A 14539-nucleotide genomic window follows, 5' to 3' on the forward strand; every position below is an offset into this window, starting at 1 on the left:
ATCTCATCCCAACCCAAATTTCTTCTCAATTTTAATTTCCTCACTAAATGATTATAGCACCTTGACGTCCCTTGCTTTTGTATTTTTTGTACATTTGATAGATAGATATGGAAGTCCTAAAGCGCAAAAGAAAATAAAAATGCAATCACTTCTCATATGCGAGGTGTAAGGTCTGTCTTTGCATTAACAATTGTCTGAAACTGCTATTACACCTCTCAATCTGAAATAAAAAAGATTTTAAAATCTTTAGGGTAAAAAATAAACCAAGACAATCATCCTAAAATGTTCTATTTTATCAAAACGTTATGGGTAAAACATTTTTTTTTGTAACTAAAACTAATTTGAGCAAATAAAAGTTACCAAAAGGCCTGATATATCAATATAACACATAATACATTCATAAAAACATCTATATGGCATGAAAATGGATCTTGATAGAAGGATAATAAACATTTCAGTTCCAAAAAAGTCTAAATATTATGACTATTTGTTCATGTGTCAGTTATAACTTTGGATTTGTGGGGGAAACTGGAGCACCCGAAGAAAACCCACGTCAAAACGTGAGAACATGCAAACTCCACACAGAAACACCACATGGCCAAGCCGGGGCTTGAACCAGTGATGTTGTTGCTGTGAGGCGACAGTGTTAACCACTGTGTCACCCAAATTATCACTACAAATGATAATCTTTGATATGTCACCTATATCACAGTACATTGTGTTGCTACAACAAGAGTTTTATTTTTAAAGGTATAATAATGAAAACAGGTGCTCTCGTTTCCCCCACAATCCAAAGAGATGTGCTATAGATGAATTAAATGTACCAAACTGGCAGTGGTGTATGGGTGTCAATGAGTGGACAGGGCAACTGGAAGGGCGTCCGCTGTGTAAAACAAATGCTGGATAAGTTGGTGGTTCATCCCGCTATGGCGACCCCTGATGAGTAAAGGGACTAAGCCGCACTAAGCTGCACTATTTTTGAAGTCAGAATTTCCACTGTTTTTTCATCTGGATGTTATTTTTATTAGTCACAAAACATTTTGTGTGTGTTCAGTATTACTGTATGTTGCAATGTTGAGTAGTGTTCATTGTTATGCCTGCTGTATCCCTGGAATGGACTGTTTATCGTTAGCGATGCCACACTAGTGGAATTATGTGCAAATGAATAAGGAAAAGGATCAGGAAAAATAAGCTACAACTGATTATAATGTTAACGTTTTATTTAAGTGTTCTATTTTTGCATTAGATAGAGATAAGCATCCTCAAAATGACGGTTTCAGAAAAGCAACACATTACAAACATGCAGTTCAGTACTGAAACCTTAAATATACATATAAAACAGCTGACGTTTAGGCTACTTCTACAACCAAAACAACAAATAGGTTTAAGTTTAAAAAATAAAATACAAGAAAAAAAAATCACACTCAAAGTTTTCAATTCAGAGCCTTCCCTGTGAATAGAAATGCTGTCTGGTACAGCTTTTCACAAGAAATGTAAAGGGAGAAATCGTTGTATTTTTTTTAATGTATTTAAAAGTCACAAAAATGTGCATCACAAAAGTACTCAACATCACAAGCTTTTTTGTGTGTCTTTTCTGTACAGATCGTGCATATAAATATGTAAAAATAGTACATATATTTGTAATAATATCTAAAATAAACACAATTCCATAACAACACCCAAAAACCACAGAAACAAACCAGGCATCAAAAAAAAGCAATATAATATTTTCAAAATGCTTTAAAACTCTTCAATATAAATGGCATACGGTGCCAGGATTGCACAAGAAACGCAAAAACCAAAATAAATTCAATGTCTTTAAATATCTTTGGGTCTGGGCATGTGTAATGCATGTGTACATGTGTGATCTGAGACAGATCTTTACAAATATATCAGTTCGAAGTGTCATACAGAGTGGCAAAACATGAAAATAAGGTCTACAATAAATAAATAATACTGTTTGTAACTACATATTTGCTGTGTTTGCCTAAATCAGGGTCCTGGAGGGCGGGTGTCCTGCATAGTTTAGTTCCAACTTGCTTCAACACACCTGCCTGGGAGTTTCTAGTATACCTACTAAGAGCTTGATTAGCTGATTCAGGTGTCTAATTGAGGTTGAAACTAAACTTTGCAGGACACCGGCCCCCCAGGACCAAGTTTGGACACCCCTGGCCTAATAGAACAAATCATTTTTGCAAAAATATATTTGAGCCAATATATTTCCCTACCTATTCAGTAACTGAGATGCTTATTGTTTGGAGCTGCTAGTTTTTGTTTCTGTATACTTTGTCATCTTAGTCACTACAGTACGAGTTCCCTCTGTTTTGCTTGTCGTATGCTCCGAGGACATTTCCTGGGTCAAATATTCAACGCTTGGCATCTTCACATAGAAACCTCCAGAGGCTTGCTCACTAGAGCCAGGAATAGAGGACTTGCTTGCTTTCGGAGAGCTTTCTGGAGTGATGTGAAGGATGCCGGTAGAATGGGGACTGAGGGTTACTTTGGGTACTTTGAACCATGTCGTCTCCTCTCTTTCTTCACTTTTCTTTAAAGAGACAAATCCAGCTGATTCAATGTGTGCTGGCGACTCTGATCCCTCCCGTTCTGCCAACATTTCAGTCCGTGCTTTTGAGGACACTAAAGTGCCAATCTCCTGTACCTCCTCATCCTTCCCTGGTTTCTTCTTAAGACCTGGGAAAGACATTGTGCTTGATGTCGTCTTTGTCTCCTTGGTCTCTTTGAGTTCCCATGAGGTCTCTTTCCTCATGCTTATTTCCAGTTCCTCTTCTGTGTCTTTTGAATATGGTGAGAAAAACTCCAACTTGGGCAATTTAAGCTTCCCAAACTTTGCTCTTTCATCTTTGTCGCCGCCATTTAGACTTGGACTTGCTCCATCATCAGACCCACTTGGTGTTACATCAAACGATCCTTTTTGGCCTGATGAAAATGTGACTTTGGGCAACTTAAGCTTTCCAGTTTTTGACTTTCCTTCAAATTCAACCTCCTCTCCGTAATGTATTGCTTTCCCCTTTTCTGTTGACTTGCCAAAACTCTGCTTCATTGTGATCTTTGTCTGCTTGAGCTTTTCTTTTTCGATTTCGGCACTTGTTTCACCAGCTGCACTTGCAGAGCTCTCCGTTTGTGGATTCACCATGACAAAGACTGCTTTCGTTACCTTTGGCAAACGTGGGCCCTCGTATTCTACTTCAGAGTCTACAGGTATTGAGTGACCTTTTATCTGAAGTGGCGTGATGTTGGCTTCAGGTGACGTTAAAGAAGGGAGAGGTATCCCAAACTTTGGAATTTTGATTTTCTGCTTTTTGTCTCCTTCAGAAAAGTTAGTTTCAACTTGGGCTGTGCCAATGTCAAAATCAATTTCAGGAATTTTTGGTGCTTGTAAATCAGCTTTTAAGTTCGCATCAGCTCCTTTCTCAGTCTTGTTTATGTCAGTTCCTGATGCAGATACCTTTACTTTTGGCATTCCGATATTAAATTTAGACCCTTTAACTTTTGGCCCCTTTGGATCTTGCGGTTCATTCTTCTTTTTATTCTTTTTGTTCCTTTTTCCTTTTTTCGACAAGTCAAGATCCAGCCCTAGGTCTGCACCAGGGATCTCTATATCTGTAGTTTGCATTGTCAACGTTTTATCCTCATCAGACAACTCTGCATCTTTAGACATTCCTATATGTACTTTGGGGATTTTATCAGTGTCTACTCCCACAGATCCTGAAGCCTCAGGGTCAACTGTTTTGGGGTAATGATGCGGTAATGATATATCCACTTTAGGCATTGTTATTTTTGGTAATTGAATGTGTCCACTTTGTCTTCTGACCTCAGTTTTTTCTGTTGCCTCTTGTTGTCCTTGTAATGATATATCAACTTTTGGTTTATCGATATTAGGTATTTTGAATTTCCCTTCTTTTCCACACTCTCTAGGTTCAGGAATATCAGTATCTTCTACTTGGCCTTGAGGTAATGAGATCTCTACTGTTGGTAGTTTTATTCCATCTTTATGTTTAACATTAGGAAGCGATATATCAACTATTGGCATTTTTATTTTTGCACCTTCTTGTTCTGAATATGGCACTTGACTTTCTCTTTTGATTCCATGAGGTAGCGATGAATCTATCGTAGGCATTTTCAATCTGCTCTCTTTAACTGAAATGTCTAAATCGGGATCAACAGTGGGCACTGAAATTTGTAGTTTTTCACCTTTAATTTCCATGTCATTGTTAGATGTGTTATGTTTTCCATGAGGTAATGATATTTCTACTTCTGGCATTCTTAATTTACCCCTCTTTCTTATTTCCACCTCATGGTTATCTGCATCGCCTGTTTTTCCATGAGGAAGTGAAAGGTCTACTTTTGGGATTGTTACATGTGGAAAATGTGATGTACCCTTACTACATTCAATGTTTAGGTCAGACGAGCTTGAGTCCATTGGTTCATGCAGTTTTATTCTAGGTAAGGAAACATCCACTTTTGGAACTGATATGTCAATAGTTGGCATCTTAGGGATTTTTAAACTGCCCTCATAACCTCTGATATCTGCTTCAGACACATCAACTTCAGTTTTTGGAAGCAATACCTCACAATCTGGGATATTTGCTGTTGGCAGTGATATCTCAACTGCTGGTATTTTGACCTTTCCTTTGCCATCCACTGCAGGCATGTCCATTTCTACATCTTTGAGCTTTGGTTTTGGAATGGTTGTCTTAAATTTGGGGAACTTGAGCTTGTATTTGGCCTTGTCATCAGGACTCTCCATTTTTATTTCTGGTTTTGTAATTTCCCCAGTACTTCCCTGTATCATGATTTCAGCATTAGGACCAATTATTTCAATATCCTTTTTAGCCGTTCCACTTGATGGCATTTTGATTTTGTCCTCCTTCATTTTGCCATCGGCTTCTATTGAGGGCGATGTTAGTTGCGTGTCCAAATCTATAGATAAACCTGGACTTTCTAATTCCAATTTGTCTCCACTTTTTAATTTTCTGCCAAATTTTGGGAGGGAAATCTTGGGCAATTTTAAAGAGACCTCTGGAACATCAAAACTTGATCCAGATGACGGCCTTCCATCCTCTGCCTTTAGAAGTTCAACATTTTCTCTGTCAGTGCTCTTTGCCTTTGGAAGAGAAAAGTCCAGATCAACCTTAGGAGCAGATATGTCAACAGTTGGTAATTTCACAGTGGGTAGTTTAATGTTGCCACCTAAAGTTACCTCAGGGACATTTATATCACTCATTCTGGCACCATGGATTATTTTAGGTACTGAGATGTCTTCTTTCTCTAGCCCAACATCGGTTTCACATTCTAATTTAATTTTTGGGAGAGAGATATCAATAGTGGGCATGTGAGAATTTTCGCCCTTGATATCAGGACTTTCAACATTGATTTCAGCCCCTGGTGATTTAAATTTAGGCAAAGAAACGTCCAATTTAGGCATTTTAAATTTTCCTCCTTTTCCTGGATGTCCTTTGGCATCTACATCACCTTCTGCTCCTTCTCTTGGAAGAGAAATATCTATTAAAGGCATTTGAAAACATCCACCTTCAATATTAGCACCTTCAACATTGACTTCAGCCCGTGATTGTTTAAATTTAGGCAAGGAAACATCCAATTTTGGCAATTTTCCCCCTTTTCCTCCTAGCCCTTTGACATCTACACCTCCTTCAGCTCTACCTCCTGGTAGAGAGATATCTATAGAGGGCATGTGAAACTTTCCACCTTCGATGTTGGGACCTTCAACATTGACTTTAGCTCCAGATGGTTTAAATTTGGGCAAGGAAACGTCCAATTTGGGCATTTCAAATTTTCCTCCTTTTCCTCCATGAGCTTTGACATCTACATCACCTTCTGCTCCTCCTTTTGGTAAAGATATGTCTACAGAGGGAATGTTAAACTTTCCACTTTCGATATCGGGACCTTCAATGTTGATTTCACCTCCTGATGGTTTTAATTTGGGCAAGGAAACATCCAATTTTGGCATTTCAAATTGTCCTCCTTTTACTCCATGCCCTTTGACATCTACATTTCCTTTAGCTCCACCTCCTGGTTGAGAGATATCTACAGAGGGCATGTGAAACTTTCCACCTTCGATATCTGGACCTTCAACATTGACGTCAGCTCCAGATCGTTTAAATTTGGGCAAGGAAACATCAAATTTGGGCATTTCAAATTTTCCTCCTTTTTCTCCACGAGCTTTGACACCTACATCACCTCCTGCTCCACCTTTTGGTAAAGAGATATCTACAGAGGGCATGTGAAACTTTCCACCTTCGATATCAGGACCTTCAATGTTTATTTCACCTCCAGATGTTTTTAATTTGGGCAAGGAAACATCTAATTTGGGCATTTCAAATTTTCCTCCTTTTACTTTATGTCCTTTGACATCTACACCTCCTTCAGCTTTACCTCCTGGTAGAGAGATATCTACAGAGGGCATGTGAAACTTTCCACCTTCGATATCTGGACCTTCAACATTGACGTCAGCCCCAGATCGTTTAAATTTGGGCAAGGAAACATCAAATTTGGGCATTTTAAATTTTCCACCATGTCCTTCAACATCTACATCACCTCCTGCTCCACCTCTTGGTAGAGAGATATCTATAGAGGGCATGTTAAACTTTCCACTTTCGATATCGGGACCTTCAATGTTGATTTCACCTCCTGATGGTTTTAATTTGGGCAAGGAGACATCCAATTTTGGCATTTCAAATTTTCCTCCTTTTCCTCCATGGCCTTTGACATCTACATCACCTTCAGCTCTACCTCCTGGTAGAGAGATATCTACAGAGGGCATGTGAAACTTTCCACCTTTGATATCGGGACCTTCAACATTGACATCAGCCCCAGACGGTTTAAATTTAGGCATGGAAACATCAAATTTGGGCATTTCAAATTTTCCTCCTTTTCCTCCATGTCCTTCAACATCTACATCACCTTCTGCTCCACCTCTTGGTAAAGAGATATCTAGAGAGGGCATGTGAAACTTTCCACCTTTTATATCCGGACCTTCAACATTGACTTTAGCTCCAGATGGTTTAAATTTGGGCAAGGAAACGTCCAATTTTGGCATTTCAAATTTTCCTCCTTTTCCTCCATGAGCTTTGACATCTACACCTCCTTCAGCTTTACCTCCAGGTAGAGAGATATCTAAAGAGGGCATGTGAAACTTTCCACCTTTGATATCGGGACCTTCAAGATTGACGTCAGCCCCAGATGGTTTAAATTTAGGCATGGAAATATCAAATTTGGGCATTTCAAATTTTCCACCATGTCCTTCAACATCTACATCACCTTCTGCTCCACCTCTTGGTAGAGAGATATCTACAGAGGGCATGTGAAACTTTCCACCTTTGATATCGGGACCTTCAATGTTGATTTCACCTCCTGATGGTTTTAATTTGGGCAAGGAGACATCCAATTTTGGAATTTCAAATTTTCCTCCTTTTCCTCCATGTCCAGCAACATCTACATCACTTTCTGCTCCACCTCCTGGTAGAGAGATATCTAGAGAGGGCATGTGAAACTTGCCACCTTTGAAATCGGGACCTTCAACATTGACTTTAGCTCCAGATGGTTTAAATTTGGGCAAGGAAATATCCAATTTTGGCATTTCAAATTTTCCTCCTTTTCCTCCATGAGCTTTGACACCTACATCACCTTCTGCGCCTCCTTTTGGTAAAGAGATATCTACAGAGGGCATGTGAAACTTTCCACTTTCGATGTCTGGACCTTTCATGTTGATTTCACCTCCTGATGGTTTTAATTTAGGCAAGGAGACATCCAATTTTGGCATTTCAAATTTTCCTCCTTGTCCTCCATGAGTTTCGACAACTACATCTCCTTCTGCTCTACCCCCTGGTAGAGAGATATCTACAGAGGGCATGTGAAACTTTTCACCTTTGATATCGGGACCTTCAATGTTGATTTCACCTCCAGATGTTTTTAATTTGGGCAAGGAAACGTCCAATTTGGGCATTTCAAATTTTCCTCCTTTTCCTCCATGAGCTTTGACATCTACACCTCCTTCAGCTTTACCTCCAGGTAGAGAGATATCTAAAGAGGGCATGTGAAACTTTCCACCTTTGATATCGGGACCTTCAACATTGACATCAGCCCCAGACGGTTTAAATTTAGGCATGGAAACATCAAATTTGGGCATTTCAAATTTTCCTCCTTTTCCTCCATGTCCTTCAACATCTACATCACCTTCTGCTCCACCTCTTGGTAAAGAGATATCTAGAGAGGGCATGTGAAACTTTCCACCTTTTATATCCGGACCTTCAACATTGACTTTAGCTCCAGATGGTTTAAATTTGGGCAAGGAAACGTCCAATTTTGGCATTTCAAATTTTCCTCCTTTTCCTCCATGAGCTTTGACATCTACACCTCCTTCAGCTTTACCTCCAGGTAGAGAGATATCTAAAGAGGGCATGTGAAACTTTCCACCTTTGATATCGGGACCTTCAAGATTGACGTCAGCCCCAGATGGTTTAAATTTAGGCATGGAAATATCAAATTTGGGCATTTCAAATTTTCCACCATGTCCTTCAACATCTACATCACCTTCTGCTCCACCTCTTGGTAGAGAGATATCTACAGAGGGCATGTGAAACTTTCCACCTTTGATATCGGGACCTTCAATGTTGATTTCACCTCCTGATGGTTTTAATTTGGGCAAGGAGACATCCAATTTTGGAATTTCAAATTTTCCTCCTTTTCCTCCATGTCCAGCAACATCTACATCACTTTCTGCTCCACCTCCTGGTAGAGAGATATCTAGAGAGGGCATGTGAAACTTGCCACCTTTGAAATCGGGACCTTCAACATTGACTTTAGCTCCAGATGGTTTAAATTTGGGCAAGGAAATATCCAATTTTGGCATTTCAAATTTTCCTCCTTTTCCTCCATGAGCTTTGACACCTACATCACCTTCTGCTCTACCCCCTGGTAGAGAGATATCTACAGAGGGCATGTGAAACTTTCCACTTTCGATGTCTGGACCTTTCATGTTGATTTCACCTCCTGATGGTTTTAATTTAGGCAAGGAGACATCCAATTTTGGCATTTCAAATTTTCCTCCTTGTCCTCCATGAGTTTCGACAACTACATCTCCTTCTGCTCTACCCCCTGGTAGAGAGATATCTACAGAGGGCATGTGAAACTTTTCACCTTTGATATCGGGACCTTCAATGTTGATTTCACCTCCAGATGTTTTTAATTTGGGCAAGGAAACGTCCAATTTGGGCATTTCAAATTTTCCTCCTTTTCCTCCATGAGCTTTGACATCTACACCTCCTTCAGCTTTACCTCCAGGTAGAGAGATATCTAAAGAGGGCATGTGAAACTTTCCACCTTTGATATCGGGACCTTCAACATTGACGTCAGCCCCAGATGGTTTAAATTTAGGCATGGAAATATCAAATTTGGGCATTTCAAATTTTCCTCCATATCCTTCAACATCTACATCACCTTCTGCTCCACCTTTTGGTAAAGAGATATCTATAGAGGGCATGTGAAACTTACCACCTTCGATGTCGGGACCTTCAACATTGACTTTAGCTCCAGATGGTTTAAATTTGGGCAAGGAAACATCCAATTTGGGCATTTCAAATTTTCCTCCTTTTCCTCCATGAGCTTTGACACCTACATCACCTCCTGCTCCACCTTTTGGTAGAGAGATATCTACAGAGGGCATGTGAAACTTTCCACTTTCAATATCGGGACCTTCAATGTTAATTTCACCTCCTGCTGGTTTTAATTTGGGCAAGGAGACATCCAATTTTGGCATTTCAAATTGTCCTCCTTTTACTCCATATCCTTTGACATCTACATTTCCTTCAGCTCCACCTCCTGGTAGAGAGATATCTACAGAGGGCATGTGAAACTTTCCACCTTCGATATCTGGACCTTCAACATTGACGTCAGCACCAGATCGTTTAAATTTGGGCATGGAAACATCAAATTTGGGCATTTTAAATTTTCCACCATGTCCTTCAACATCTACATCACCTCCTGCTCCACCTTTTGGTAGAGAGATATCTACAGAGGGCATGTGAAACTTTCTACCTTCGATATCGGGACCTTCAATGTTAATTTCACCTCCTGATGGTTTTAATTTGGGCAAGGAGACATCCAATTTGGGCATTTCAAATTTTCCTCCTTTTCCTCCATGTCCTTTGACATCTACATCACCTTCAGCTCTACCTCCTGGTAGAGAGATATCTACAGAGGGCATGTGAAACTTTCCACCTTTGATATCGGGACCTTTAACATTGACGTCAGCCCCAGATGGTTTAAATTTAGGCATGGAAACATCAAGTTTGGGCATTTCAAATTTTCCTCCTTTTCCTCCATGTCCTTCAACATCTACATCACCTTCTGCTCCACCTCTTGGTAAAGAGATATCTACAGAGGGCATGTGAAACTTTCCACCTTTGATATCGGGACCTTCAACATTGACTTTAGCTCCAGATGGTTTAAATTTGGGCAAGGAAACGTCCAAATTTGGCATTTCAAATTTTCCTCCTTTTCCTCCATGAGCTTTGACATCTACACCTTCTTCAGCTTTACCTCCAGGTAGAGAGATATCTAAAGAGGGCATGTGAAACTTGCCACCTTTGATATCGGGACCTTCAACATTGACGTCAGCCCCAGATGGTTTAAATTTAGGCATGGAAATATCAAATTTGGGCATTTCAAATTTTCCACCATGTCCTTCAACATCTACATCACCTTCTGCTCCACCTCTTGGTAGAGAGATATCTACAGAGGGCATGTGAAACTTTCCACCTTTGATATCGGGACCTTCAATGTTGATTTCACCTCCTGATGGTTTTAATTTGGGCAAGGAGACATCCAATTTTGGAATTTCAAATTTTCCTCCTTTTCCTCCATGTCCAGCAACATCTACATCACTTTCTGCTCCACCTCTTGGTAAAGAGATATCTAGAGAGGGCATGTGAAACTTGCCACCTTTGAAATCGGGACCTTCAACATTGACTTTAGCTCCAGATGGTTTAAATTTGGGCAAGGAAATATCCAATTTTGGCATTTCAAATTTTCCTCCTTGTCCTCCATGAGTTTCGACAACTACATCACCTTCTGCTCTACCCCCTGGTAGAGAGATATCTACAGAGGGCATGTGAAACTTTTCACCTTTGATATCGGGACCTTCAATGTTGATTTCACCTCCTGATGTTTTTAATTTGGGCAAGGAGACATCCAATTTTGGCATTTCAAATTTTTCTCCTTGTCCTCCATGAGCTTTGACATCTACATTACCTCCAGCTTTACCTCCTGGTAGAGAGATATCTACAGAGGGCATGTTAAACTTTCCACCTTTGATATCGGGACCTTCAACATTAATTTTAGCCCCAGATGGTTTAAACTTAGGCAAGGAAACATCCAACTTTGGCATTTCAAAATTTCCTCCTTTTCCTCCATACTCTTCAACATCTACATCACCTCCTGGTAGAGAGATATCTAAAGAGGGCATGTGAAGCTTTTCACCTTTGATATTGGGATCTTCAGTGTTGATTTCTGCTCCAAAAGCTTTAAATTTAGGCAGGGAAACGTCCAATTTTGGCATTTCCAATTTTCCTCCTTTTCTTCCATGAGCTTTAACATCTACATCACCTTCTGCTCCCTCTCTTTGTGGAGAGATATCTAGAGAGGGCATGTGAAACTTTCCACTTTTGATATCGGGACCTTCAATGTTAACTTCAGCCTCAGATGGTTTTAATTTGGGCAATGAAACATCAAATTTGGGCATTTCAAATTGTCCTCCTTTTCCTCCACGTCCTTTAACATCTACATCAGCTCCTGCCCCTCCTTTTGATGGAGAGATATCCACAGAGGGCATGTGAAACTTTCCACCTTTGAGATCAGGACCTTCAACATGGATTTCAGCCCCTAATGTTTTTAGTTTAGGCAAGGAAACATCAAATTTGGGCATTTCAAACCTTCTTCCTTTACTTTTGTTTCCTTTGACATCTAGATCACTTCCTACTCCTCCAACTGGTAGAGTGATGTCTATAGAAGGCATGTGAACCTTTCCACCCTGAATATCGGGACATTCAACTATGACTTCAGCCTCTGATGGTTTTAATTTAGGCAAGGAAACATCATTTTTAGGAATTTCAAATTTCCCACCTTTTTTTCCATGTCCTTCAACATCTAGATGACCTCCAGTTCCTGCTTCTGGCAGAGTGATGTATGTAGAGGGCATGTGAAACTTTCCACTCTTAATATCAATTGTTTCTTCTTTTGCTTCAACTTTCATTTCACCTTCAGGAGCTTTTGCTCTTGGTAGTGAATTATCCATTTTTGGCATTTTAAGTTTCATACCACTTTTAGAATTTCCTTCTGTTTCAAAGTGTGTCTTGGTTTTATCTTTAGGCAAAGAAATGTCTATGGAAGGTTTGTAAACTTTACCTCCTTTTACCTCAGGTCCTTCCAAATTTACTTCCACGGGTCTTGATTTAATCTTTGGGAATGCAAGGTCTATTTTGGGCATTTGAAACTTTCCTCCTTTTTTGATATGACTATCGGGCACTTCAATACTGATGTCACTTTCTGGTGACATTTTTGGCAAGAAAATCTCAACACCAGGAGAATTCACCGCAGGGAGAGATATATCAACCTTTGGCATTTCAGCCTTTTCACGTTTACCAGAGGTTTTAACATTAATATCCTTACCCTCTGGCAGTGACACTTTAACATCAATTTGAGGCATCTCTGCTTTTCCAGAATAACCTTGAACCTCAACACCAGCCTCTACTTTTCCTTTTGGTAAAGATTTTTTCTCACCTTTGACCCCCGAATCCTCAATTTTTATTTCACCTGTCGATAAATTCATCTTTGGAAGTGAAACATCTAGATGTGGCATCTTGAATTTGCCCCCTTTTGCAGACAGATCTCCAACCTCAACATTTCCTTCTGTGTCATATGATGGCATATTAAATTTTCCTTCTTTTATTGCTGGCCCCTCAGCAATGGTATGCTCAGGTAATTTCACATTAGGTAGGGACACATCTATTGCGGGCATTTTAAACTTTCCCCCTTTATCAAAGTGACCCTTAATATCTGCACCCCTCTCTGTCATTTCATTCGAAATATCAACCTTTGCTTCACCTTTAGGCCCTTCAATATCAATTTGCCCTTGTGGTAAATAAATTTCGGGGTGGGAAATATCTATTTGGGGCATTTTTACATTTGCTTTTTTCTCAGAATGACCTATATTTGCTTCTGCTGTTCTCTCTTTTGGTAATGAAATACTGATATTTGGCTTGTGAAATTTTCCACCTTTTGCTCCAGGGCCTTCAAGTGTGACCTCACCCTCAGGAGATTTTACTTTTGGAAGAGAGATGTCTAATTTTGTCATTTTAAAACTTGCCCCTGTACTTACACGCCCCCCAGAATCAATGCTCTTTGCACTCACGTCTAATCTAGGAAGAACTATGTCCACATCTGATGTGTTTATCTCGGGGACTTCAATGTCAAGTTTGGGAAGAGAAATCTCATGCTTTTTGACCATGGATCCATCAATCTCATCTCCAAATATTTGCTTTGCATCAAGGTTTAGCTTTGGTAATGATGGGTCAAATTTGTGTGTGTTGATTTTTGTTCCTTCAACATCTTCCATTTTAAACTTTGGGATATTCACGTCCATATCTACTGTTGGTGTTTTGATGTCAATATTTGTCATTTTAGGTTTACTTTCAGTTGTGCCAATTTGTTTACTTGCCTCTCCATCAATTTCATCTGAATGACAAGAAAGTCTTACCTTTGGCAGTTTGAATGTTGGGATTGTCATCTTTGGATCTGAGACATCCAGATTAATCTTTGTCATCTTTATCTCAGGACCCTCTCCTTTTCCTTTCCCACCAACCTCAAGATTAGGAGCATTAGCTTCAGCTTTGCCCTGAGTTATGTTGAAATCACAGTCTACTGAGGGAGGTTTTAATTTGGCCTCTTGTTCTTTCACCTCAACATTATCATTTGAAGATTTTACATCTAATTTAGATTTTTTCAATCTGGGGAAATTCATTCCAAATTTTGCACCCTTTGCCCTGCCCTTCAGCTTTGCCCCAGAGCCCTCTTTCTCATGTGTTGAAACATCTACATTAACATTCCCTTCACTGACAGCAGCATCTGTGCCTTTCAATTTTGGAAATCGGATCTTCCTCTTCTTCTTGCCACCAGTGATCATGCCTTCCAGATGTCCGGATTCACCTGCAGTGGATTTCCCACCTTTCCTCAATTTGAACTTTGGGAAAACAAACTCAACATCAACAGGACTGAGGTCTGATCTACCATGTAAGCCCTCAATGTCCAGCTCTGCCCGTTCTCTTGCTTTTTTATTCTCTTTCAGTCTTTTCAATCCAAATCTTCCTCCTCTCCTTTTCTTGGTTTTGAATGGTTTCACACTTTTGACGCTCTGCAAGAAAAAGGTTATCATTCCTTCTAGTTTCTACTGTTTAATCATTAAATAAATGCAATACTGATGATGGTTAAAAGGTCTTTCTATTGT

The 14539-nt window shown here is 39.7% G+C and overlaps 1 protein-coding gene across 4 annotated transcripts in view; it reads right to left on the reverse strand.

Moving 5' to 3' along the window:
• Positions 1-1202: 1202 nt before the first annotated feature.
• prx (periaxin) overlaps positions 1203-14539 on the reverse strand; it is a 38919-nt gene continuing 25582 nt past the window's right edge. For 2 of the 4 annotated variants that reach the window (NM_001442242.1, NM_001442243.1), the window contains exon 7: positions 1203-14446. In NM_001442242.1, coding sequence (NP_001429171.1) covers positions 2249-14446 — 12198 coding nt within the window. In that variant the 3' untranslated portion in view covers positions 1203-2248. The remainder of the gene's footprint in view (positions 14447-14539) is intronic. The other 2 variants (XM_088651275.1, XM_087292617.1) reach the window with 2 other exon arrangements.

The sequence above is a fragment of the Danio rerio genome, chromosome 18, assembly GCF_052040795.2.
Source record: "Danio rerio strain M-AB ecotype USA chromosome 18, GRCz13ab, whole genome shotgun sequence".
NCBI lineage: Eukaryota > Metazoa > Chordata > Actinopteri > Cypriniformes > Danionidae > Danio > Danio rerio.